The sequence below is a fragment of the Pelobates fuscus genome, chromosome 4 (assembly GCF_036172605.1).
Source record: "Pelobates fuscus isolate aPelFus1 chromosome 4, aPelFus1.pri, whole genome shotgun sequence".
NCBI classification, from domain to species: Eukaryota; Metazoa; Chordata; class Amphibia; order Anura; family Pelobatidae; genus Pelobates; species Pelobates fuscus.
In genome coordinates this window covers 3,949,525-3,975,502 of record NC_086320.1, presented here as the reverse complement: position 1 = coordinate 3,975,502, position 25,978 = coordinate 3,949,525, and the positions used below count along the sequence as shown (strand labels likewise).

General features: G+C 47.5%; 2 protein-coding genes across 4 annotated transcripts in view; one reads left to right on the top strand and one right to left on the bottom strand.

The window, feature by feature from the left end:
• Nucleotides 1-25,978, bottom strand: part of DGAT1 (diacylglycerol O-acyltransferase 1) — a 239,784-nt gene that overhangs the window by 132,280 nt on the left and 81,526 nt on the right. The window lies entirely within an intron of this gene.
• LOC134608247 (TBC1 domain family member 20-like) overlaps nucleotides 1-25,978 on the top strand; it is a 138,224-nt gene that overhangs the window by 77,800 nt on the left and 34,446 nt on the right. For all 3 annotated transcript variants that reach the window (XM_063450912.1, XM_063450914.1, XM_063450915.1), the window contains 2 exons: nucleotides 12,729-12,917; nucleotides 24,192-24,272. In XM_063450912.1, coding sequence (XP_063306982.1) covers nucleotides 12,729-12,917; nucleotides 24,192-24,272 — 270 coding nt within the window. The remainder of the gene's footprint in view (nucleotides 1-12,728; nucleotides 12,918-24,191; nucleotides 24,273-25,978) is intronic.

Below are 25,978 nucleotides of genomic sequence, written 5' to 3'. Positions count from 1 at the left end.
TTAGTAGGTGTAGCGGACTGGACCCTGCACCAGAGTCTGTCCCAGTTTACTGGAGGGGACTGCTTGCTCGCCTCCTGCCCAGTGATTATGGTCCCGGGAAGATGGGACCCTTTAAAGAACTACACTTGGGCATAATGGATTTTAATGCTGTCCCTGGCCCTTTAAATACCCTGGAGCAGTGTTTCTACTTTTAAATTGGCACTTCGAAGTCGTCGAAGTGGCCGCCATTTCGAGACTTCGACACGTGTTCATGGCCATCTTAATTCCCGAACAGCGGTGTTTTGCTGTCGAGCGTCTGGAACTAAAATCGGACACTCGAGTAGGCAAACACCGCCGAGACCTCTATAACAACGGGAATTCATGCCAAAACTACCGAACGACCCGCCGTTCGGTAGAAAGACTAAGTTAACTATGGGGATTCATACGAACTTCAGCATATCCATGGATGGCAAGCCGTTCGGGACTTTTATTACACGAACCGAGACCGACCGCAAGGCCAAAACTTATGGAACTGTTTTCGGCCATTTTACCTGTGCGGTCGATCAAAACTTCAAAGTCCTATAACTCCCGAACCCTTTATCCGAATGGGCTGATTTTTACATATGTTGTTCCCCCAGATTAGAGCTATCCAAAACTTGTGTAAAAATGTGTGTATATTAATTGTGTTAACTGTTTATCTGAGGGGAGGGAATGTGTGGGTTGTACTGTTATGTGATTGGTTACTTTGTACCTCCCTGTGGGTGTGCTCTGTATGTGCAAGACCGTAATAAAAACCAGGCTGGGTGTGCCAGCACTAGAGTTCCTGTTTTAACCCTCAAAGTGAAGTGTTGTCTCATTCTTGGGGGAGGATTTATTGCATGCTGTTTCAGTTTGACTGCTAGGAGTGCAAACCTATTCGTATGGTTCCTATTCAACTGTCTACAGCATTCAGAGGCTTGAGAGGATTTATATGCTTCTCAGATTCGGTGATTGTGGTGTCTGCCCAGAGTGCTTGGAGTCCTCAGGAAACGCTAGGAGCATCCTTTAACGGAGGTACCCAGTCAGGGTGCCAGGCGATCCGTTACAGTAGGTTCCTCTCTCTGGACCCAGTACTGCTGCTGGAGGGCACGACAGGTGGTCTCCTCTTTCAATATTTCGTCCTGCTGCTGGGGGGCGAGACTGACTGCCTCATCTGCCCCATCTGGGAGACTAGGGTCTACCCTTTGGGAAATAAGCTGCCGCTGGGGTGAGGTGGTCACCGACATCTCTCCCTGGAACCCTTTCAGCCGCTGGGGAGAGGGGATAGCAGACTCCTCTCCCTGACACTCTCTCTGCTGGTGAAGGGGGGGGGACCGACTGTCTCCCCTTTCAATATTTTGTCCCGTGGCAGGGCTGCGAGACCAACGGTCTCTGCTCCCTGCAGGACCCACTGCCGCTGGGGAGGAAGGACGGCACCTTCGGCTCCCTGGGATACACACTGCTACTGGGGAGGAAGGATGGCACCTTCGGCTCCCTGGGATACACACTACCGCTGGGGAGGAAGGACAGCACCTTCGTCTCCCTCGGATACACACTGCCGCTGGGGAGGAAGGACGGCACCTTCAGCTCCCTGGGATACGCACTGCCGCTGGGGAGGAAGGACGGCACCTTCACCTCCCTGGGATACACTCTGCCGCTGGGGAGGAAGGCCGGCACCTTCAGCTCCCTGGGATACACACTGCCGCTGGGGAGGAAGGACGGCACCTTCGGCTCCCTGGGATACACACTGCCGCTGGGGAGGAAGGACGGCACCTTCACCTCCCTGGGATACACACTGCCGTTGGGGAGGAAGGACGGCACCTTCAGCTCCCTGGGATACACACTGCCGCTGGGGAGGAAGGACGGCACCTTCGGCTCCCTGGGATACACACTGCTGCTGGGGAGGAAGGACGGCGCCTTCAGCTCCCTGGGATACACATTGCCGCAGGGGAGGAAGGACGACACATTCAGCTCCCTGTAACTCCTTTTTGGCCAAATCTACTAGGTATTGCAGGTACTCTCCTAGTTTCCTGGCGAGCTGCACGGCTCTATCCGGGGGGTTGGGTCCATAGACAGACAACACCTCATTAACCTCTCTATCAAACTCCTCCTGAGTGTAGTCAGACACCATGCTTGCTCTGCTGAAGTTGGTTCCTTTTGTAGATAGGGTCGCTGTATGGGTACTAACATTGCCCTCAATTTGTAAATCTAGGGAATGGTGTTACCATGTAGCTGTCCTTCTGGGCTGTGGGAATGATCCCACGGCTACCACCAATTGTAACGGACTGTTTTGCTCATCAGAGGTTAAAAACCGTTTAGGCGATATTCCCCTTTCCAGATGCACAGGCAGCAACTGTAAGCACCAATATCCCGATCTGCAAACTCTACGAATCCTGGAACCAGCGAACAAGAAAACTATACAAAAGGGTTACACTCCTGGCAGTCGGCATACAATCCAATTCCCCCCAAGAACGAGACGACACTTAGTTTGAGGGTTGTGGCAAAACCAACCTCGCCACTGTTCACTGGAGGAGCCTGGTTGCTCGCCTGCTCCCTTTGGACTATGGCCCTGCAGGTTAAATCGTTTATTTTCCCTGCAGAAAGGCTTATTCGTGCCTTTCTGCCGGGGTGTTCGGTAGATTCCAACTACCGAACGGGGGACCACCGGGGAGCTGGAGTGTGCCGCCAATTGACCGCCCAGAAGCTGCGGTTAACCGCAGCTTAATTGATGAACGCTGGGTGGCCTTTGTTCGTTTGCCAAACACGTGGCAGCGGCCATTTTAAGTCCCGAAAGGCAAGCGGTGTTCAGCACTAACACTGGGGAACTGAAAACGGACACTTACTTGCGCAAACACAGCTAAGCCGTCCGCCCCTTGGCTCCTATTCGTGCCCTTGGTGTCGAACACCGGTTCAGTCGGTACTTTGGGATATGTGAAGGTGTTAGCCCAGATAGCTAAGCCATGGAGCCCATTCGTGTGACGAAAGACTATGTGAAAGACTTTGGCTCCATGGCATTTAAACTGTATATGTATGTGATCTGAGCGCCATTCGGTAGTAATGTGTGCTCAGATCTAAGCTATCTGAGGATATGTAGAATGTATATGTTTCATGTCCTAAATGTATCCGTAGGTAATTTTATGTCTTTTACTGTCTTTTGTCTGCCATGTGTGTAATGGAGTTTGCCTTTGTCCTAGGAGATAATTGGATTTCTTCCCCAATTATCTCCAGGCCAGAGGGGAGGGATTGGGAGGCATTGTGGGAGGTAACTCCTGTGTGATTGGTGTATTATGTAATTGTTGTAAATCCCTCCCTTGCATGGGAGAATCCTTTATGAGACAGTTGTGTGAATAAATCAGTATTGTTCCTGTTTTAACCCTCAAAGTGAAGTGTCGTCTCATTCTTGGGGGAATTTGACTGTATGCCGATTGCCAGGAGTGTAAGCTGTTCGTAGGGCTTTTCCTGTTCGGCTGCTTCCAGGGTTCGTGTGTTTCCTGTTCGGGAGTTGGGGATTCGTACAGTTTGGAGTTTGGGAGATGGGTGATTGCAGTAGCTGATGGTCTATCTGGAAGGGGATTATCGCCTAAACGTTTTTTATCCCCTGGTGAGCGAAACGGTCCGTTACAAGGGTCAAGTAGAATCTGACTGTACTGGCACATACAGTCTCTTTTATTCCCAATCCACAAACATAGTACAGCCCACAGACTTTTACAGAACAACCAATCAATCCGTACAATACACACAGACACTCCCACACAAAATCCTCCCCTCTGCCTGTGATATGATTACTGAACACAATGGGTAATCTCATTATCACAGGCAGAGGAATACAGTTTTTACACAATATTCATAACTTTGGAAGTATGCATCACATTCACATAAAACTTACATTTTCTGAATCGTACTCCAAATACAAACATATGTCAAAATCATCCAAATTGGTCTATTGGTTCAAAAGATAGATCAAAATCCTTTGTGACCAAATAAAGCATGGCTTTTCTGCCCAAAACCAGTTCCACAGAGTCTTCTATCCTGGAGATAATTGAGAAGTAATCCAATTATCTCCAAAGACCATTTAATGGCGAGAAAAACGGTATATAATATGTGTGGATACAGTAAATGAGTAAGAGGAAAATTACAAACACCGCAGAAATGTAACGGTAAGAAAATTGAAAAACGGTCTGGTCACTAAGGGGTTAAACAATAATTGGAAGAATTACTTGCAAAAACACAATATACAGGGATATAATTTCTAATTAGTGGGGTAATAGCTTCTTGATCCAAGGCGATATCTGATTGCCATTCTAGTTTGTTGTAAAATTGGAAAGCGCTTCAAATTGGTTTTTTTTTTGCCTTTTGGATCAACAGCAAAAACAGATGTGAGAAAAAGCTGAACTTAAGGGACACATGTCTTTTTTACTATTATTATTTATATAGCGCCAGCAAATTCCATAGCGCTGTACAATGGGAACTATGTAAGTCATTACAGACTGTAGCGAGGCAGTTCGGCTTCTGGGGAGACCAATTAGGAGAGAGTTACAGCAATCCATAGAAAGATAACACCAAGACAGCGAGCTTGCAAGGATGGACTGATGGCGGTACCATCAACCTGCAGCGACTTTGAAAAGGGCAGATCAGTATTAGGAGGAGGGAAAATAAACTCAGTTTTGGAGAGATTGAGTTTCAGAAAGCGTGAGGACATCCAGTCAGAGATGGAAGAAAGGCAACCAGTGACACGCTGCAGGACAGCAGGGGAGAGGTCCGGGGAGGAGAGATAAATCTGGGTGTCATCAGCGTACAGGTGGTAGTGGACTCCAACTGAGGTAATAAGATTGCCAAGAAAGGCAGTATAAAGAGAAAATAGATGGGGACCAAGGACAGAGCCCTGGGTAAATCCAACAGAGACAGGACGAGGGGAGGAGTATCATTAGAAAAAGAGACACTGAATGAGCGTTGGGAGAGATAAGAGGAAAACCACGAGAGGACAGAGTCACAGAGACCGAGCGATTGAAGAGTTTGAAGAAGGAGAGCATGATCAACGGTGTCAAAGGCCGCTGAGAGGTCAAGAATAATTAGTATGGAGTAGTGGCCTTTGGATTTAGCTGTGATTAGGTCGTTAGTAACTTTGATAAGAGTAGTCGCAGAGTGGAGAGGGCGGGAGCCAGATTGAAGAGGGTCAAGGAGAGAGAGTTGCAATTGAGGAAGTGAGACATACGGGTACAAGTCTTTCCAGAAGCTTTGAGGTGAAAGGGAGCAGGGACATGGGACAATAGTTAGAGGGGGAGGACGGGTCACTAGATGTTTTTTTTCAGGATAGGTACTATAGTGGCATGTTTAAGGTCAGCAGGGACAATGCCAGAAGAAAGAGAGCAGTTGAAGGAGAGGGAGAGATCTGATAAGGTGACATGGGACAGGATCAAGCGGGCAAGTGGTGGGACGAGAGGAGAAGTGCACTATTAGCTGTATGCGGCACTGTAACTTTAACCCATTAGCTGTATGCGACACTGTCACTTTAACCCATTAGCTGTATGCAACACTGTCACTTTAACCCATTAGCTGTATGCGACAGTGTCACTTTAACCCATTACCTGTATCCCGGACTGTCACTTTAACCCGTTAGCTGTATGCGGCACTGTCACTTTAACCCATTAGCTGTATGCGACACTGTCACTTTAACCCATTAGCTGTATCCCGGACTGTCACTTTACCCCTTCGCTGTATCCCGGACTGTCACTTTAACCCATTAGCTGTATGCGACACTGTCACTTTAACCCATTAGCTGTATGCGACACTGTCACTTTAACCCATTAGCTGTATTCCGGACTGTCACTTTACCCCTTCGCTGTATCCCGGACTGTCACTTTAACCCATTAGCTGTATGCGTCACTGTCACTTTAACCCATTAGCTGTATGCGACACTGTCACTTTAACCCATTAGCTGTATGCAACACTGTCACTTTAACCCATTAGCTGTATCCCGGACTGTCACTTTACCCCTTCGCTGTATCCCGGACTGTCACTTTACCCCTTCGCTGTATCCCGGACTGTCACTTTAACCCATTAGCTGTATGCGACACTGTCACTTTAACCCATTAGCTGTATTCCGGACTGTCACTTTACCCCTTCGCTGTATCCCGGACTGTCACTTTAACCCATTAGCTGTATGCGTCACTGTCACTTTAACCCATTAACTGTATGCGACACTGTCACTTTAACCCATTAGCTGTATGCGACACTGTCACTTTAACCCATTAGCTATATGCGACACTGTCACTTTAACCCATTAGCTGTATCCCGGTCTGTCACTTTAACCCATTAGCTGTATGTGACACTGTCACTTTAACCCATTACCTGTATCCCGGACTGTCACTTTAACCCATTAGCTGTATGCGACACTGTCACTTTAACCCATTAGCTATATGCGACACTGTCACTTTAACCCATTAGCTGTATCCCGGACTGTCACTTTAACCCATTAGCTGTATGCGACACTGTCACTTTAACCCATTAGCTGTATCCCGGACTGTCACTTTACCCCTTCGCTGTATCCCGGACTGTCACTTTAACCCATTAGCTGTATGCGTCACTGTCACTTTAACCCATTAACTGTATGCGACACTGTCACTTTAACCCATTAGCTGTATGCGACACTGTCACTTTAACCCATTAGCTATATGCGACACTGTCACTTTAACCCATTAGCTGTATCCCGGTCTGTCACTTTAACCCATTAGCTGTATGTGACACTGTCACTTTAACCCATTACCTGTATCCCGGACTGTCACTTTAACCCATTAGCTGTATGCGGCACTGTCACTTTAACCCATTAGCTGTATGCGACACGGTCACTTTAACCCATTAGCTATATCCCGGACTGTCACTTTACCCCTTCGCTGTATCCCGGACTGTCACTTTAACCCATTAGCTGTATGCGACACTGTCACTTTAACCCACTAACTGTATCCCGGACTGTCACTTTACCCCTTCGCTGTATCCCGGACTGTCACTTTAACCCATTAGCTGTATGCAACACTGTCACTTTAACCCCTTCGCTGTATCCCAGACTGTCACTTTAACCCATTAGCTGTATCCCGGACTGTCACTTTACCCCTTCGCTGTATCCCGGACTGTCACTTTAACCCATTAGCTGTATGCGACACTGTCACTTTAACCCATTAGCTGTATGCGACAGTGTCACTTTAACCCATTAGCTGTATGCGACAGTGTCACTTTAACCCATTACCTGTATCCCGGACTGTCACTTTAACCCGTTAGCTGTATGCGGCACTGTCACTTTAACCCATTAGCTGTATGCGACACTGTCACTTTAACCCATTAGCTGTATGCGTCACTGTCACTTTAACCCATTAGCTGTATGCGACACTGTCACTTTAACCCATTAGCTGTATGCGGCACTGTCACTTTAACCCATTAGCTGTATGCAACACTGTCACTTTAACCCATTAGCTGTATCCCGGACTGTCACTTTACCCCTTCGCTGTATCCCGGACTGTCACTTTAACCCATTAGCTGTATGCGACACGTCACTTTAACCCATTAGCTATATGCGACACTGTCGCTTTAACCCATTAGCTGTATCCCGGTCTGTCACTTTAACCCATTAGCTGTATGTGACACTGTCACTTTAACCCATTACCTGTATCCCGGACTGTCACTTTAACCCATTAGCTGTATCCCGGACTGTCACTTTAACCCATTAGCTGTATGCGACACTGTCACTTTAACCCATTAGCTGTATGCGACACTGTCACTTTAACCCATTAGCTGTATGCGACACTGTCACTTTAACCCATTAGCTGTATTCCGGACTGTCACTTTACCCCTTCGCTGTATCCCGGACTGTCACTTTAACCCATTAGCTGTATGCGTCACTGTCACTTTAACCCATTCGCTGTATGCGACACTGTCACTTTAACCCATTAGCTGTATGCAACACTGTCACTTTAACCCATTAGCTGTATCCCGGACTGTCACTTTACCCCTTCGCTGTATCCCGGACTGTCACTTTAACCCATTAGCTGTATGCGACACTGTCACTTTCACCCATTAGCTGTATGCGACACTGTCACTTTAACCCATTAGCTGTATGCGACACTGTCACTTTAACCCATTAGCTATATGCGAGACTGTCACTTTAACCCATTAGCTGTATCCCGGTCTGTCACTTTAACCCATTAGCTGTATGTGACACTGTCACTTTAACCCATTACCTGTATCCCGGACTGTCACTTTAACCCATTAGCTGTATGCGGCACTGTCACTTTAACCCATTTGCTGTATGCGACACGGTCACTTTAACCCATTAGCTGTATCCCGGACTGTCACTTTACCCCTTCGCTGTATCCCGGACTGTCACTTTAACCCATTAGCTGTATGCGACACTGTCACTTTAACCCATTAGCTGTATGCGACACTGTCACTTTAACCCACTAACTGTATCCCGGACTGTCACTTTACCCCTTCGCTGTATCCCGGACTGTCACTTTAACCCATTAGCTGTATGCGACACTGTCACTTTAACCCCTTCGCTGTATCCCGGACTGTCACTTTAACCCATTAGCTGTATCCCGGACTGTCACTTTACCCCTTCGCTGTATCCCGGACTGTCACTTTAACCCATTAGCTGTATGCGACACTGTCACTTTAACCCATTAGCTGTGTCCCGGACTGTCCCTTTAACCCATTAGCTGTGTCCCGGACTGTCACTTTAACCCATTAGCTGTGTCCCGGACTGTCACTTTAACCCATTAGCTGTGTCCCGGACTGTCACTTTAACCCACTACCTGTATCCCGGACTGTCACTTTAACCCATTAGCTGTGTCCCGGACTGTCACTTTAACCCATTAGCTGTGTCCCGGACTGTCACTTTAACCCATTAGCTGTATCCCGGACTGTCACTTTAACCCATTAGCTGTTTGCGACACTGTCACTTTAACCCATTAGCTGTGTCCCGGACTGTCACTTTAACCCATTAGCTGTGTCCCGGACTGTCACTTTAACCCATTAGCTGTGTCCCGGACTGTCACTTTAACCCATTAGCTTTGTCCCGGACTGTCACTTTAACCCATTAGCTGTGTCCCGGACTGTCACTTTAACCCATTAGCTGTGTCCCGGACTGTCACTTTAACCCATTAGCTGTGTCCCGGACTGTCACTTTAACCCATTAGCTGTTTGCGACACTGTCACTTTAACCCATTAGCTGTTTCTCGGACTGTCACTTTAACCCATTAGCTGTTTGCGACATTGTCACTTTAACCCATTAGCTGTTTCTCGGACTGTCACTTTAACCCATTAGCTGTATGCGACACTGTCACTTTAACCCATTAGCTGTATGCGACACTGTCACTTTAACCCATTAGCTGTTTCTCGGACTGTCACTTTAACCCATTAGCTGTGTCCCGGACTGTCACTTTAACCCATTAGCTGTGTCCCGGACTGTCACTTTAACTCATTAGCTGTGTCCCGGACTGTCACTTTAACCCACTACCTGTATCCCGGACTGTCACTTTAACCCATTAGCTGTGTCCCGGACTGTCACTTTAACCCATTAGCTGTGTCCCGGACTGTCACTTTAACCCATTAGCTGTGTCCCGGACTGTCACTTTAACCCACTACCTGTATCCCGGACTGTCACTTTAACCCATTAGCTGTGTCCCGGACTGTCACTTTAACCCATTAGCTGTGTCCCGGACTGTCACTTTAACCCATTAGCTGTGTCCCGGACTGTCACTTTAACCCACTACCTGTATCCCGGACTGTCACTTTAACCCATTAGCTGTGTCCCGGACTGTCACTTTAACCCATTAGCTGTGTCCCGGACTGTCACTTTAACCCATTAGCTGTTTGCGACACTGTCACTTTAACCCATTAGCTGTGTCCCGGACTGTCACTTTAACCCATTAGCTGTGTCCCGGACTGTCACTTTAACCCACTACCTGTATCCCGGACTGTCACTTTAACCCACTACCTGTATCCCGGACTGTCACTTTAACCCATTAGCTGTGTCCCGGACTGTCACTTTAACCCATTAGCTGTGTCCCGGACTGTCACTTTAACCCATTAGCTGTGTCCCGGACTGTCACTTTAACCCACTACCTGTATCCCGGACTGTCACTTTAACCCATTAGCTGTGTCCCGGACTGTCACTTTAACCCATTAGCTGTGTCCCGGACTGTCACTTTAACCCATTAGCTGTGTCCCGGACTGTCACTTTAACCCACTACCTGTATCCCGGACTGTCACTTTAACCCATTAGCTGTGTCCCGGACTGTCACTTTAACCCATTAGCTGTGTCCCGGACTGTCACTTTAACCCATTAGCTGTTTGCGACACTGTCACTTTAACCCATTAGCTGTTTCTCGGACTGTCACTTTAACCCATTAGCTGTTTGCGACACTGTCACTTTAACCCATTAGCTGTGTCCCGGACTGTCACTTTAACCCATTAGCTGTTTCTCGGACTGTCACTTTAACCCATTAGCTGTGTCCCGGACTGTCACTTTAACCCATTAGCTGTGTCCCGGACTGTCACTTTAACTCATTAGCTGTGTCCCGGACTGTCACTTTAACCCACTACCTGTATCCCGGACTGTCACTTTAACCCATTAGCTGTGTCCCGGACTGTCACTTTAACCCATTAGCTGTGTCCCGGACTGTCACTTTAACCCATTAGCTGTGTCCCGGACTGTCACTTTAACCCACTACCTGTATCCCGGACTGTCACTTTAACCCATTAGCTGTGTCCCGGACTGTCACTTTAACCCATTAGCTGTGTCCCGGACTGTCACTTTAACCCATTAGCTGTGTCCCGGACTGTCACTTTAACCCACTACCTGTATCCCGGACTGTCACTTTAACCCATTAGCTGTGTCCCGGACTGTCACTTTAACCCATTAGCTGTGTCCCGGACTGTCACTTTAACCCATTAGCTGTGTCCCGGACTGTCACTTTAACCCACTACCTGTATCCCGGACTGTCACTTTAACCCATTAGCTGTGTCCCGGACTGTCACTTTAACCCATTAGCTGTGTCCCGGACTGTCACTTTAACCCATTAGCTGTGTCCCGGACTGTCACTTTAACCCACTACCTGTATCCCGGACTGTCACTTTAACCCATTAGCTGTGTCCCGGACTGTCACTTTAACCCATTAGCTGTGTCCCGGACTGTCACTTTAACCCATTAGCTGTTTGCGACACTGTCACTTTAACCCATTAGCTGTTTCTCGGACTGTCACTTTAACCCATTAGCTGTTTGCGACACTGTCACTTTAACCCATTAGCTGTGTCCCGGACTGTCACTTTAACCCATTAGCTGTGTCCCGGACTGTCACTTTAACCCATTAGCTTTGTCCCGGACTGTCACTTTAACCCATTAGCTGTGTCCCGGACTGTCACTTTAACCCATTAGCTGTGTCCCGGACTGTCACTTTAACCCATTAGCTGTGTCCCGGACTGTCACTTTAACCCATTAGCTGTGTCCCGGACTGTCACTTTAACCCATTAGCTGTTTGCGACACTGTCACTTTAACCCATTAGCTGTTTCTCGGACTGTCACTTTAACCCATTAGCTGTTTGCGACACTGTCACTTTAACCCATTAGCTGTTTCTCGGACTGTCACTTTAACCCATTAGCTGTATGCGACACTGTCACTTTAACCCATTAGCTGTATGCGACACTGTCACTTTAACCCATTAGCTGTTTCTCGGACTGTCACTTTAACCCATTAGCTGTGTCCCGGACTGTCACTTTAACCCATTAGCTGTGTCCCGGACTGTCACTTTAACCCATTAGCTGTGTCCCGGACTGTCACTTTAACCCATTAGCTGTGTCCCGGACTGTCACTTTAACCCATTAGCTGTGTCCCGGACTGTCACTTTAACCCACTACCTGTATCCCGGACTGTCACTTTAACCCATTAGCTGTGTCCCGGACTGTCACTTTAACCCATTAGCTGTGTCCCGGACTGTCACTTTAACCCATTAGCTGTGTCCCGGACTGTCACTTTAACCCACTACCTGTATCCCGGACTGTCACTTTAACCCATTAGCTGTGTCCCGGACTGTCACTTTAACCCATTAGCTGTGTCCCGGACTGTCACTTTAACCCATTAGCTGTTTGCGACACTGTCACTTTAACCCATTAGCTGTTTCTCGGACTGTCACTTTAACCCATTAGCTGTTTGCGACACTGTCACTTTAACCCATTAGCTGTATCCCGGACTGTCACTTTAACCCATTAGCTGTATCCTGGACTGTCACTTTAACCCATTAGCTGTATCCCGGACTGTCACTTTAACCCATTAGCTGTGTCCCGGACTGTCACTTTAACCCATTAGCTGTGTCCCGGACTGTCACTTTAACCCATTAGCTGTGTCCCGGACTGTCACTTTAACCCATTAGCTGTGTCCCGGACTGTCACTTTAACCCATTAGCTGTGTCCCGGACTGTCACTTTAACCCATTAGCTGTGTCCCGGACTGTCACTTTAACCCATTAGCTGTTTGCGACACTGTCACTTTAACCCATTAGCTGTATCCCGGACTGTCACTTTAACCCACTAGCTGGAAGAACAGATAAATATGCAGGCACACCAGGCCGTCTGTTTTATTAGGCATCAAACTCTTTGTTCCTTTCTGAGCCTTGATCACGAATTGCCCTTTACATACACAGTGAATGACTTTGCTCCAGTGTTTCTCTCTCTCTCTGTCATTGCAGACAAGGGTATGTCTTGGCGCAAACAGAAGACTCTCCAATTGCACCGAGCCCTGACCTCTGATCCCATTGACATAGACACTCTGAGGAGTGCAGCAGTTGGTGAAGGGGGGCTTCTAAGCCAAGAGATCCGTAGGAAAGTGTGGCCCAAACTTCTCAATGTCAACGTCTTCTGCCTCCCCGCTAAACCAGGTGATGTTTATCTTAATCCAAAATATGGCCAGCGTGACACAGACAGAAGGAGCTATGGGACACTGTGTCAGTCCCTCCCACTGCAGGGTGACACAGACAGAAGGAGCTATGTGACACGGAGTCTGTCCCTCCCACTGCAGGGTGACACAGACAGAGGAACAGAGGGAGCTATGGGACACGGAGTCTGTCCCTCCCACTGCAGGGTGACACAGACAGAGGAACAGAGGGAGCTATGGGACACGGAGTCTGTCCCTCCCACTGCAGGGTGACACAGACAGAAGGAGCTATGGGACACGGAGCCTGTCCCTCCCACTGCAGGGTGACACAGACAGAAGGAGCTATGGGACACGGAATCTGTCCCTCCCACTGCAGGGTGACACAGACAGAAGGAGCTATGAAACAAGGAGTCTGCAGGGTGACACACACTATGGGACACGGAGTCTGTCCCTCCCACTGCAGGGTGACACAGACAGAAGGAGCTATGGGACACAGTCTGTCTCTCCCACTGCAGAGTGACACAGACAGAAGGGAGCTATGGGACACAGAGTCTTTCCCTCCCACTGCAAGGTGACACAGACAGAGGGAGCTATGGGACACGGAGTCTGTCCCTCCCACTGCAGGGTGACACAGACAGAAGGAGCTATGGGACACGGAGTTTGTCCCTCCCACTGCAGGGTGACACAGACAGAAGGAGCGATGGGACACAGAGTCTGTCCCTCCCACTGCAGGGTGACACAGACCGAAGGAGCTATGGGACAGGGAGTCTGTCCCTCCCACTGCAGGGTGACACAGACCGAAGGAGCTATGGGACACGGAGTCTGTTCCTCCCACTGCAGGGTGACAGACAGAAGGAGCTATGGGACACGGAGTCTGTCCCTCCCACTGCAGGGTGACAGACAGAAGGAGCTATGGGACACGGAGTCTGTCCCTCCCACTGCAGGGTGACACAGACAGAAGGAGCTATGGGACAGGGAGTCTGTCCCTCCCACTGCAGGGTGACACAGACCGAAGGAGCTATGGGACACGGAGTCTGTTCCTCCCACTGCAGGGTGACAGACAGAAGGAGCTATGGGACAAGGAGTCTGTCCATCCCACTGCATGGTGACACAGACAGAAGGAGCTATGGGACACGGAGTCTGTTCCTCCTGATACCGGAGAAACTGACGGAAGCGAAGCACAGAGAGATGGACACAGGTTTCTTCAGGAAGGAAGAGATTCTTTATTGGATCACCGATCGGGACTCAGAGGGACTAGCGTCACCAAAATACCACAAGTTCTGAGCCCCGGACAATAGTGCAGGCTCCTTATATAGGCACATAACTCCTCCCATATTAAGCTCCACCCGCACATTCTCTTGACCAATCAATACAAATAAGAATTAACTTCCTGCTTGACCGCATGGCTTGTCCAGCACAATGGAGGAGGGGGAATACTACATCCTGTATTCTTGCACATGCTCCGTACACTACTGATCGTATCTTGCCTCGTGCAACCAACTGATCGATACGTCAGCATATGCACGTACACATGCCACGTGGTAATCTCGGCCTACTAAATTTATTTTTACCGAGATTCCACCACATTCCCCCCTTTGATGCCTCTTGATATTTCACAATTACTTGAGGCATCACTTAACCTTGGTTTGCATACACCGCAAGTTACCTTGAACCAGACCAGACTTATCTTATGATGTGAATCTTTAACACTCATCTTCCTGCATTGGTTCTCCCTGTTCTAGAGCCTTATATTTATAAATTGCCATTATCTGTGCAGCAGCCTTCCTCTCTGCTATATTTTCTATCAGGCTTTGCACAGACCTAACTACTAAGGGTATAAGACACGGCAGGAGTAGACACAACATTAAAATCAGTAGGACTCCACCTACCACTGCCTTAAGCCCTCCAAACCACTCATACCAGCTACCAAACCAACTACTTGGATTATACCCTTTCCATACCTGAGTAGGCACATGCGCTAGTTTAACCATATGGCTAGTAAGCTCAGCTATTGCTTGCCCTTCGTCATCTATTTGAAGACAGCAATTGCTCAGGTTAAACTTCCCACATACACCTCCCTCTACTGCCAAAAGGTAATCCAAGGCTAATCTATTTTGGTAGACTGCCGTCCTCATCCTGGTGTTATGCTTCGCTAGAAGATTGAGCGCTTGTGATGTTTCGTTAGTAATAATCTCAACCACCGCCTGTAATCTTATAATGCGGTTGAGCATATAAATAGGGGTTCTATAACCAAAGGTACCATCTTCTGCCCACGTGGCTGGCCCATAATAATCTATGATACGCTGGGGAGGCCATTCATCATCTTCCCAGGCGCCTATCTCTATGGGTCCCCTTTTCTTCCTATGATTCACATCATACACTTTAACACCTAAAGTCTCACCTGTTTCAATCGGTAACAAGAAGAAGGATGGTTTGAGCATACCCAACACACATGCCCCTTCCCAGTCCTGTGGCAATTCCGAATAGGCTTTCTTACCACAGATCCAGTACAAATTTGCTGGGGCTCTCCAGGTAGATGTGATGGATAGGTCAAACCTAAATTGGCGTATCTAGCAAACGGGTTAGATGGTTCTGAGACATTTGAAGCCGACCACCAAGTTGTATTCTTTGTATCATCATCATAAGCTTTTTGCCCTAGACAAGTTAATTCTCCTACAGAAGTATTATACATTATTCCTTTCCTTGCTATGCAAACATAACCTATGATGGAGGTCTTTAATCTCCACTCAGATTTACCTCGAACACTCATATGATAATCGGCTTGTGTAGATATTAGTTGGTCAACTGCCTCAGAACCGGACATTACCTCCTTTGCTTCCCAAGGCCATTGGTCTCCCATGTTAGTACCTCCACACACATAGCAGTTGGTAACATTAAGACTACCGGCAATACTTTCGGCTAAATCAATAAACAGGTTTTTAGCATTATGGGGGATCTTATTATCTATGCTCATCTCTTCATAAAAGGAATGGTATACTTGATGAGTTTGGGAGGATACCGTATCAGTCTCTATCCCTATAAACAATACTGTCCCAGGATCTAAACCCGTCCCGTATATTTGAAACCCAAATAAATTGCCATATTTGTCTAAGAACTTATCGGGGTTATTTATAAGTATATGGATGGGATTACATTCCATAGACTTACAATATGGGCTAGTCGGCAACTTAGTCACTATCATGTCTTTGTCTACTGTCTGTCCCCAAGTCGCCCACCCCACACAAGACCAATATGGGCAAAAGTTATAATCTTTATTTGGGCATCTAGGACTCACATATTTATTTTTACTACTGGGACAAATATATTTATCATTAGACCCATACGTCCTCTCCCATCTAAGATCCCCACATACATTCCACGGCTTTCTACCACTTGATATCGCTTTACACGCATCAAATAGCAGAACACCCGAAGAATGTACGGATTCTAACACCGTCTTATTAATTAGGGTCCCCTGAGGATCTCAATTCCTGAGAGTCAACCAAATTGTACGAGGTTGATACTCTGGACTGAAGCACTTAGGTTCTCCTACTCCTAAATGGCACACACTATAGTCTATATTTAAGTATCTACATCTCGATACATCTCCTTTACACTCGTATTGTGAATGCCAAATTAGGGTTTGGGAAATATGGTTACCTGTTCTTGTAGTCTTAATGCATACCTCACAGCTAGGAGTGTCGGTACCTCTACCTTCCTGAATATAAAAACACACATAAATAAACACTATCAAAAACACATCTTTCGCCGTCATCCTCAGTCTTCGTCCGTGCGAAGGCACCTCAGCTTCCAGGATGTAAGGGCTGCAGGGAATGGAGTTCTGCTCGTCTTCACAGGAGTCCCTTCGAGACTTTCCCTGGCTTATAAACTATACGTCGGTGGGCGGACAGGCTTTATTATGGCCTTCTCACTCACGCACCAAATCCCAAAAATAATAAAATTTGTAATCCACAATAGTTCCTCGTTACTCCGACTGAGTAGTGCGTTTTAACCGGATCTTGCAGGGATTCTCTGGATCTGCTGTAACTTGCCAAGAATCGACTGCTGCTGGTTTAACCCTGGAGTGATGTATCCACGGAGTCACTTCGGCTACTTTTATCGCTGTAGGGGTAGACAAAAGAACAACATAAGGACCTCTCCACTTGGGCCCTAACGGTACATTATTCCACTCTTTAATCCACACTTGATCTCCTGGATGATAACTATGAACAGGGGGATAAATATTCACAGGTAATCTATCTTGTACCCATTTCTGTACCTCCTCCATAGTCTTACCCAACTCTACAACCTGCTGCCGGGTAATTCCTTCTCCCAACTGACTCAAATCCCCCCTTAAGTTACCAAGTACGGGAGGTGGTCGCCCATACATGATTTCAAAAGGAGAGAGGCCCATCCTTCTGGTAGGGGTACTGCGGATTCGCAATAGAGCTATGGGTAAGAGAACGTTCCACTTAAGTTGGGTTTCCTGACACATTTTAGCCAACTGATTCTTAATAGTTCTATTCATTCTCTCTACCTTACCAGAACTCTGGGGTCTATATGCTGTATGAAGCCTCCACTTTATACCAAGCATATGAGTCAGTTGTTGTAGGCACTGATGAACAAAAGCTGGACCATTGTCCGATCCTATAGAACAGGGTAGTCCATATCGGGGTATTATTTCTCGTAGCAGGAATCTCACAACTTCTCCTGCTTTCTCTGTACGAGTAGGACATGCTTCTACCCAGCCTGAATAGGTGCACACAATTACCAGCAGGTAACGATGTCCACCCGATTTAGGCATCACTGTAAAGTCAATTTGTAGATCGGACATGGGGAGTCCCCCCATAAACTGGACTCCTGGTGGCTTTACTGGTCCTTGTCTTGCATTATTTTTAGCACACGTTACACATCTTCGTACAATGGCCTGAGTCAAGTTGGACAATCTTGGTATGTAGAAATGTTTTCTGAGAGATTCTTCTGTGCTGTCTCTCCCAGAATGTGTCCCGTTGTGATAATTTTGGACAATTTCTACCGCTAGTGATGCTGGTATAACTATTCTTCCATCTTCTAGCTGATACCACTTATTCTCCAAATACTTTCCTGGTTCAGTCTTTAACCACTCCTCTTCTTGAGCTGTATAAACTGGAGTCCATTGGGACAGTGGAGTTGGTATAAGAGCAGCTATATGCCCCACATACTCCTGTCTTCCTGATTCATCAGCACGCTTAGCTGCACTATCTGCCATCCGATTTCCCTTGGTTACATCACCATCTCCTCTCAGATGCGCTCGACAATGTATGATACCGACTTCTTTCGGCTCCCACACTGCTTCCAATAGTTGTAGGATTTCAGCTGCGTATTTGATTTCTTTGCCTTCTGAATTCAGTAGTCCTCTTTCTTTATACAAAGCTCCGTGGGCATGAGTGGTTAAAAACGCATATTTGGAGTCCGTGTAGATGTTCACTCTTAAACCTTCAGCCAATTGTAACGCTCGTGTCAGTGCTATCAATTCTGCCTTTTGTGCTGATGTTCCTTTCGCCAGTGGCCGAGCTTCTATCACCTTGTCTATTGTTGTTACTGCATATCCTGCATAGCGGATCCCTTCTTTCACATAACTACTGCCGTCGGTATAATATTGAACATCGGGGTTCTGGATGGGAAAATCACGAAGATCTGGTCTACTTGAGAATACTTCATCCATTACTTCCAAACAATCATGTTGACTTTCAGTAGGTTGTGGCAAAAGGGTAGCTGGATTTAAGGTGTTTACAGTCTCTAAATGCACTCTGGGATTTTCACACAACATTGCTTGATACTTGGTCATACGGCTGTTACTAAACCAATGATTTCCTTTGTAATCCAACAACGTCTGTACTGCATGTGGGACTCGTACATAAAGTTCTTGACCCAGAGTGAGTTTATCGGCTTCAGCTACTAGCAGGGCGGCTGCAGCTACGGCTCTTAGACAAGGTGGAAGTCCGCTGGCCACTGCATCCAATTGCTTAGACATGTAGGCAACAGGTCTTTGCCATGATCCTAAGTACTGTGTCAATACTCCCACAGCCATTCTTCTTTGCTCGTGTACATATAAGTAGAATGGTCGTGTGTGATCAGGTAGACCTAATGCTGGGGCACTCATCAAAGCCTTCTTCACATCTTCAAATGCCGTTTGCTGTTCTTGAGTCCATAAGAAGGGGTCGTGCTCTGTACCTTTGATAGCTGCATACAGAGGTTTTGCCAGTATCGCGTAGCTGGGAATCCATATCCTACAGAAGCCTGCTGCCCCCAAGAATTCTCGCACTTGTCTTCTATTCTTGGGTATTGGTATTTGGCAGACAGCTTCTTTTCTCTCTGGCCCCATAATTCTTTGACCTTCAGAGATATGGAATCCCAGATATTTGACAGTTGGCAAACACAACTGAGCCTTCTTTCTAGACACCTTGTATCCTGCCTTCCAGAGAATGTGTAGTAGATCGTGCGTTGCTTGCTGACAGATTTCTTTTGTAACTGCTGCTATCAACAAGTCATCTACATATTGTAACAATACACACTCTCCTGGGATGGACTCGAAATCCAATAGATCTTGGCTTAGAGCTGAACCAAATAGGGTAGGTGAATTTTTAAACCCTTGGGGCAGTCTTGTCCAGGTCATTTGGCGTTTTGAGCCCGTTACAGCGTTTTCCCATTGGAAAGCGAAAATACATTGACTTTCTGCGGCAATTCGGAGGCAAAAGAAGGCATCTTTGAGGTCCAAGACTGTAAAGTAAGTAGCCCCGCCCGGAATTAAAGCAAGCAGGTTATATGGATTGGGTACAACTGGATGTATACTAACAACCGCATCATTGACTGCTCTCAGGTCCTGCACAGGTCGATACTCATCTGTACCGGGCTTTTGAACAGGCAGCAATGGGGTGTTCCAGGGGGAAGTACAGAATTTTAGGATACCATACCGTATGAACTTATCCAGATAGGATTGGATGTTCTTCTTAGCCTTCTGCGGGATATGGTATTGTCTTAGGCTCACTGGATAAACCCCAAGTTTTAGTTCAATTTTTATAGGTGGAATATTGCGGGCCAGTCCTGGTGGGTTGTTCTCTGCCCAAACTCCTGGTATGTTAAATAATGTCTCATCACTCCTAGGGTTTTGGCTAGTCAACACTGTATAAAGTCGCCACTCTTCTTCCTTTGGTACGGATAATGTCATGATACCTGAAGGTCCATTAAACTTTAAGGATGTTGTTCCATTTGGTAGGAACGTAATCTGCGCTTGTAATTTTGATAGCATATCACGTCCCAGCAATTGGACTGGACATTCAGGCATATAAAGGAATTGATGTTTTACTACGTGGCCTCCCAGTGTACAGAGTCGACTTTTAAGAACCGGTTTTTCAGCACTTCTTCCAGTTGCTCCTATCACAGTAATAGTCCTTCCAGATGGAGGAGCAACTAGATTAGTCACCACTGAATGTTCAGCACCAGTGTCGATCATGAACGCACTCCTTTTTCCCCCTATTGATACATCGACCATAGGCTCCGCTCGACCAAGGGGGATGGAGCCCGGTCGGTATCAATAGTCCTCCATGACCGTGTCAGCTAATCCTACAAAGTCCCTACCTTCTCTATCGCGGGACCTTTGCGCTGCTGGAATATACCTGTCTTCCCTAACACTTCCTCTGTTCCCATTATTCCCTCTATTACCATTACTCCCTCCGGGGCCTCCTCTACCTCTCGCTCTGCCTCTAAAGTTTCCGTAACCTGCCCTGGGTTGGTCTCTCTCGTACTGCTCTCTTTGTGGACATTCGTTCCTTGCAATACGCGCATTGATTCCTACTCAAAGGCTCCCTATTCCATCTACTATCGCCTCTATCTGGGCCCCGTCTATCTACGCCTGCGATCGCTACCGCTAGCATATCAGCCTTTCTACGCATCTTGCGCTCCTCCTCTTTCTTACTTTCTGTTTCCCTATTCATATAAACCTTATTCGCTACCTCCATTAGTTGGGTGATGGACATACCTGCAAACCCTTCTAACTTTTGTAGCTTGCGCTTAATATCTCCGTAAGCTTGGCTGACAAAGGCGGAGTTCACCATTCGGGAATTGTCTGCGTCTTCCGGATTAAAGGGGGTATACAAGCGGTAAGCCTCCAATAATCGGTCATAAAAGACACTGGGCGCTTCATCGCTTTTCTGAATCACCTCAACTGTCTTCGACATGTTAATAGCTTTCTTTCCTCCGGCTTTCATGCCAGCAATTATAGCGTCTCCATAGGCTCTGAGTTGAACCATATCAGCACCATTTACATTCCAATCTGGATCGGTGTTGGGATAATGTGTTGCGGCCCATGCTGATGGATTGGCTTGGTTTAAAGTACGGGCTTTATCCTCTAGTGCTTTAATGGCCGCTTGATTAATTCTTGTCCTTTCCTCATTGTTGAATAAAGTCATTAATAACTGCTGGCAATCAGCCCATGTCGGGTTATGTGTCTGTACTATTGAGGTGAACAGATCAGTCATAGCCTGTGGTTTCTCAGTATACGAGGAATTGTGGGTCTTCCAATTTAAAAGATCGGTTGTCGTGAATGGGACATATACAAAGACTGGGTCAGCATGTGCCATTTGACCTGCGGCATCGATATAGGCTGACCCGGGATTCAGACGAAGAGGCATCTGATAGTGTTTTAATTGTTGGGCACTGGTCAACTGTCGGGTCTGTATGGGGCTACGTGGAGGGGCGTCAGTCATAGGTTCCAGTCGGGGAGAAATAGGGTATGGGGATGTGGGAGCTTGGTTTTGGGAAAAGGTTGTAAATAAAACACTTCGAGCCGAGCTAGATGAAGCTTGACCGGAAGTCTGAAGTGGCGCCAAATCAGGATATTCGTTTTTAATGGGGGTTGGTTCTGATTCCGGAAGGGGAGATTTAGTACGAGGGGGGGTGGATCCTGTACTGGAGGAGGAAGCGGAAGTGGATGAGGGTAATGAAGGGAGGGTTGCAGGACTTCCTGCATTTGCGTCACTTCCTCTTAACGGAAAGTAAGGGGGCGGCAAAGGGATCTCGGACTCAGGGGGCGTGTCCAAAATGGGCCTAACACCAGTCCTAGTGGACGAACAAGTCCTAGCTACCATGAGGCGACATTGCTCCTCGTGGCATGTCTGGAGCCATTTTGGCGAGTCATTTACGGCCTGTCTCCAACAATCAATATAAGGAAACTGGCCGTAAAGTTCAGGCCTACCCGATACAGCCACGTGTAAGCGCTGTACCAGAGTTGGATCTAAACTGCCACGTGGCGGCCATGCCGCAACCAAAGTAGGCCACTCCCTAGTACACAAAGTGACCAAACGTACAGGAGACATTTTAACCCCAAAATCACAAGTTTTGAATCCCTTTTTAAAATTCTTCACCATACAACCTAAGGGATCCGGAATTGTTGACTGCGACGCACCCATACTTAACAATGGAACGTCGTCGACAACGAATACTATACACGCGTACTATGCAACAGTCACACCCGTTTCCTCTGGCAACAGCACCACGTGGTACGGTTACCAAGTGAAACGTACACAATAACAATAAACACTCAGGGAATTCCCGTACACACACAGCTGTTACAACAGTCACTATATAATCAATATTATGCCCTTTGGCGTAACTATACAGTCACCCACGCTATAATTCTCTATATATGAATTACCCGTCTATAACACACCCCAGTAACATCGTCTTTTACAAATAGCGGTTACAGTACGGTTAGCATAGGTCAAAGCACAAGTTAAGGTCACAATACAATTATTAGTGGTTATGGTGTTAAACATGCAATAGACGACAATGATTAGTACTTATATACAGTGTCAGTAAATATACAGGGTTATGGTACCGTGCACTATAATACAGCAACACACTATTAACACTCTCGCTAGACGGCTGAGCTCGCGCTATCTAACAAGATATACACTTTACTAAACAATCTTTATCACATTTACAATTCCCAACTAAACTATTGGCCAGTACCTTGAATGGACTACCTAAAACTATATACACCCGTTTTGGTTAGCCACACTGCCCAATCACCACATATAGCGAGCTAGAGAACCGAATTTACACAGGCGCCTCTTAGTCGCACTATCAAAAGTCTAGTGGGTTCCAAATTTACACGCCTTCCCACTTAGCCCAGATAGGTTGAGAGCTAGCGAACCGAATTTACACAGGCGCCGCTTAGTCTCCCGGTCCCTCCGACCTAGCGAACGTAATATACACCCTAGAACGCTAGTCTAGACAAGACACCGGTGTCCGGCTAGGGCTATTTACACCAGGACCCCGCCTGACTAACAAAATCAAACGGTCTGACTAAAGAGCGTTCGATCGAGCGGTGCGCCTTCGCTCCTTCCCTCCGACAGAGGGGGCAGATACACAGATTCAAACCCCTTTGGGCCTACCGCACAATCGGTATACCCCTAGTGGGTTCTGCCGTCTAAAACAGCAGTTGTCTTACCTCCTCGTTCCTGAACCTGAGTTCACACTCATCGACGGGGACACCCCAGCACTTCTCACGTAGAGGCCGATGATCTCCTGGACAACAGACCAGTGGCGCCGAGACGAAGGGAGGTCCACGCAGAAGTTCAGGGGTGCAGCCGTAGAGAACGTGGGCAAAGATAGACCGTCTCACGCCTCTGCCTCTCAGCTACCGTTGAACGATGAGCTTCCCGGCCAATGCACCAAATGATACCGGAGAAACTGACGGAAGCGAAGCACAGAGAGATGGACACAGGTTTCTTCAGGAAGGAAGAGATTCTTTATTGGATCACCGATCGGGACTCAGAGGGACTAGCGTCACCAAAATACCACAAGTTCTGAGCCCCGGACAATAGTGCAGGCTCCTTATATAGGCACATAACTCCTCCCATATTAAGCTCCACCCGCACATTCTCTTGACCAATCAATACAAATAAGAATTAACTTCCTGCTTGACCGCATGGCTTGTCCAGCACAATGGAGGAGGGGGAATACTACATCCTGTATTCTTGCACATGCTCCGTACACTACTGATCGTATCTTGCCTCGTGCAACCAACTGATCGATACGTCAGCATATGCACGTACACATGCCACGTGGTAATCTCGGCCTACTAAATTTATTTTTACCGAGATTCCACCACACTCCCACTGCAGGGTGACACGGACAGAGGGAGCTATGGGACAAGGAGTCTGTCCCTCCCACTGCAGGGTGACACAGACAGAAGGAGCTATGTGTATGCATGTTTGACTCTGATGTTGTCTTTCAGGACCCGCTGTGCGGTGCAATCATAAAGATTATAATCAGGTTGAGATGGATGTGAGAAGGTCTGTGCGCCGGTTTCCTGCAGGTAAGAAATGAATGGATCTGATGACATGGTGTCTGTGCATTGTTTCTCCACCTTTTCGATAGAAACTTCCCATAATGTCTAAAAATGTCAGAAGTACGCCTCAAGGCCGGTACATAGAATTCCAGTCCGTAGAAACGACCATTTTTTCGCCATGTACCCCTTGCTTATGGTGCGTGTACTCCCTGGGGTACACATGCCACATTTTGAGAAACAGGACTGAAGAGTGGAATGTACTATTACCGCTAGTGGTGCAAATTGCATATTATTGCTCCAGCCTGGTCTGAAATCAAGAGTTAAAGGGCTACTTCAACCACCACAACCACTTCAGTGATTTGAAGTGGTCATTGTGGCTGGAGTTTGTATGTGCACCTCCAGCATTAGCTGCCCAGAACAATCCTAATAATGTAACTTATTTATTAAATCCAGCGTGTGTGAACAATACCAGTGCAGTTTTATGTTGTTTTGGCTATATTTGTGTTTTCCCAGCATTCCAAAGGGGATTTCTTTATCGTGTTGAAGCTCGGCGGGCCGTACTTATAGGAGCTCGGCGTATTGTAGAGGGGCTCGGCATGCTGTATCTATAGGAGCTCGGGGTATTGTAGAGGAGCTCGGCGTGCTGTATCTATAGGTGCTCGGGGTATTGTAGAGGAGCTCGGCGTGCTGTATCTATAGGAGCTCAGGGTATTGTAGAGGAGCTCGGCGTGCTATATCTATAGGTGCTCTCGGTATTGTAGAGGAGCTCGGCGTGCTGTATCTATAGGAGCTCGGCGTATTGTAGAGGAGCTCGGTGTGCTGTGTCTATAAGAGCTCAGGGTATTGTAGAGGAGCTCGGTGTGCTGTGTCTATAGGAGCTCGGGGTATTGTAGAGGAGCTCGGCGTGTTGTGTCTATAGGAGCTCGGCGTGTTGTGTCTATAGGAGCTCGGCGTATTGTAGAGGAGCTCGGGGTATTGTAGGGGAGCTCGACGTGCTGTATCTATAGATGCTCGGGGTATTGTAGAGGAACTCGGCGTGTTGTGTCTATAGGAGCTCGGGGTATTGTAGAGGAGCTCGGCGTGCTGTATCTATAGGTGCTCGGGGTATTGTAGAGGAGCTCGGGGTATTGTAGAGGAGCTCGGCGTGCTGTGTCTATAGGAGCTCGGGGTATTGTAGAGGAGCTCGGAAGCTGTGTCTATAGGAGCTCGGGGTATTGTAGAGGAGCTCGACTTGCTGTATCTATAGGAGCTCGGCGTATTGTAGAGGAGCTCGGCGTGTTGTGTCTCTAGGAGCTCGGAGTATTGTAGAGGAGCTCAGCGTGCTGTATCTATAGGAGCTCGGGGTATTGCAGAGGAGCTCGGCATGCTGTATCTATAGGTGCTCGGGGTATTGTAGAGGAGCTCGGCGTGCTGTATCTATAGGAGCTCGGGGTATTGTAGAGGAGCTCGGCGTGCTGTATCTATAGGAGCTCGGGGTATTGTAGAGGAGCTCGGCGTGCTGTATCTATAGGTGCTCGGGGTATTGTAGAGGAGCTCGGCGTGCTGTGTCTATAGGAGCTCGGGGTATTGTAGAGGAGCTCGGCATATTGTAGAGGAGCTCGGCGTGCTGTATCTATAGGAGCTCGGGGTATTGTAGAGGAGCTCGGCGTGCTGTGTCTATAGGAGCTCGGGGTATTGTAGAGGAGCTCGGTGTGCTGTGTCTATAGGAGCTCGGGGTATTGTAGAGGAGCTCG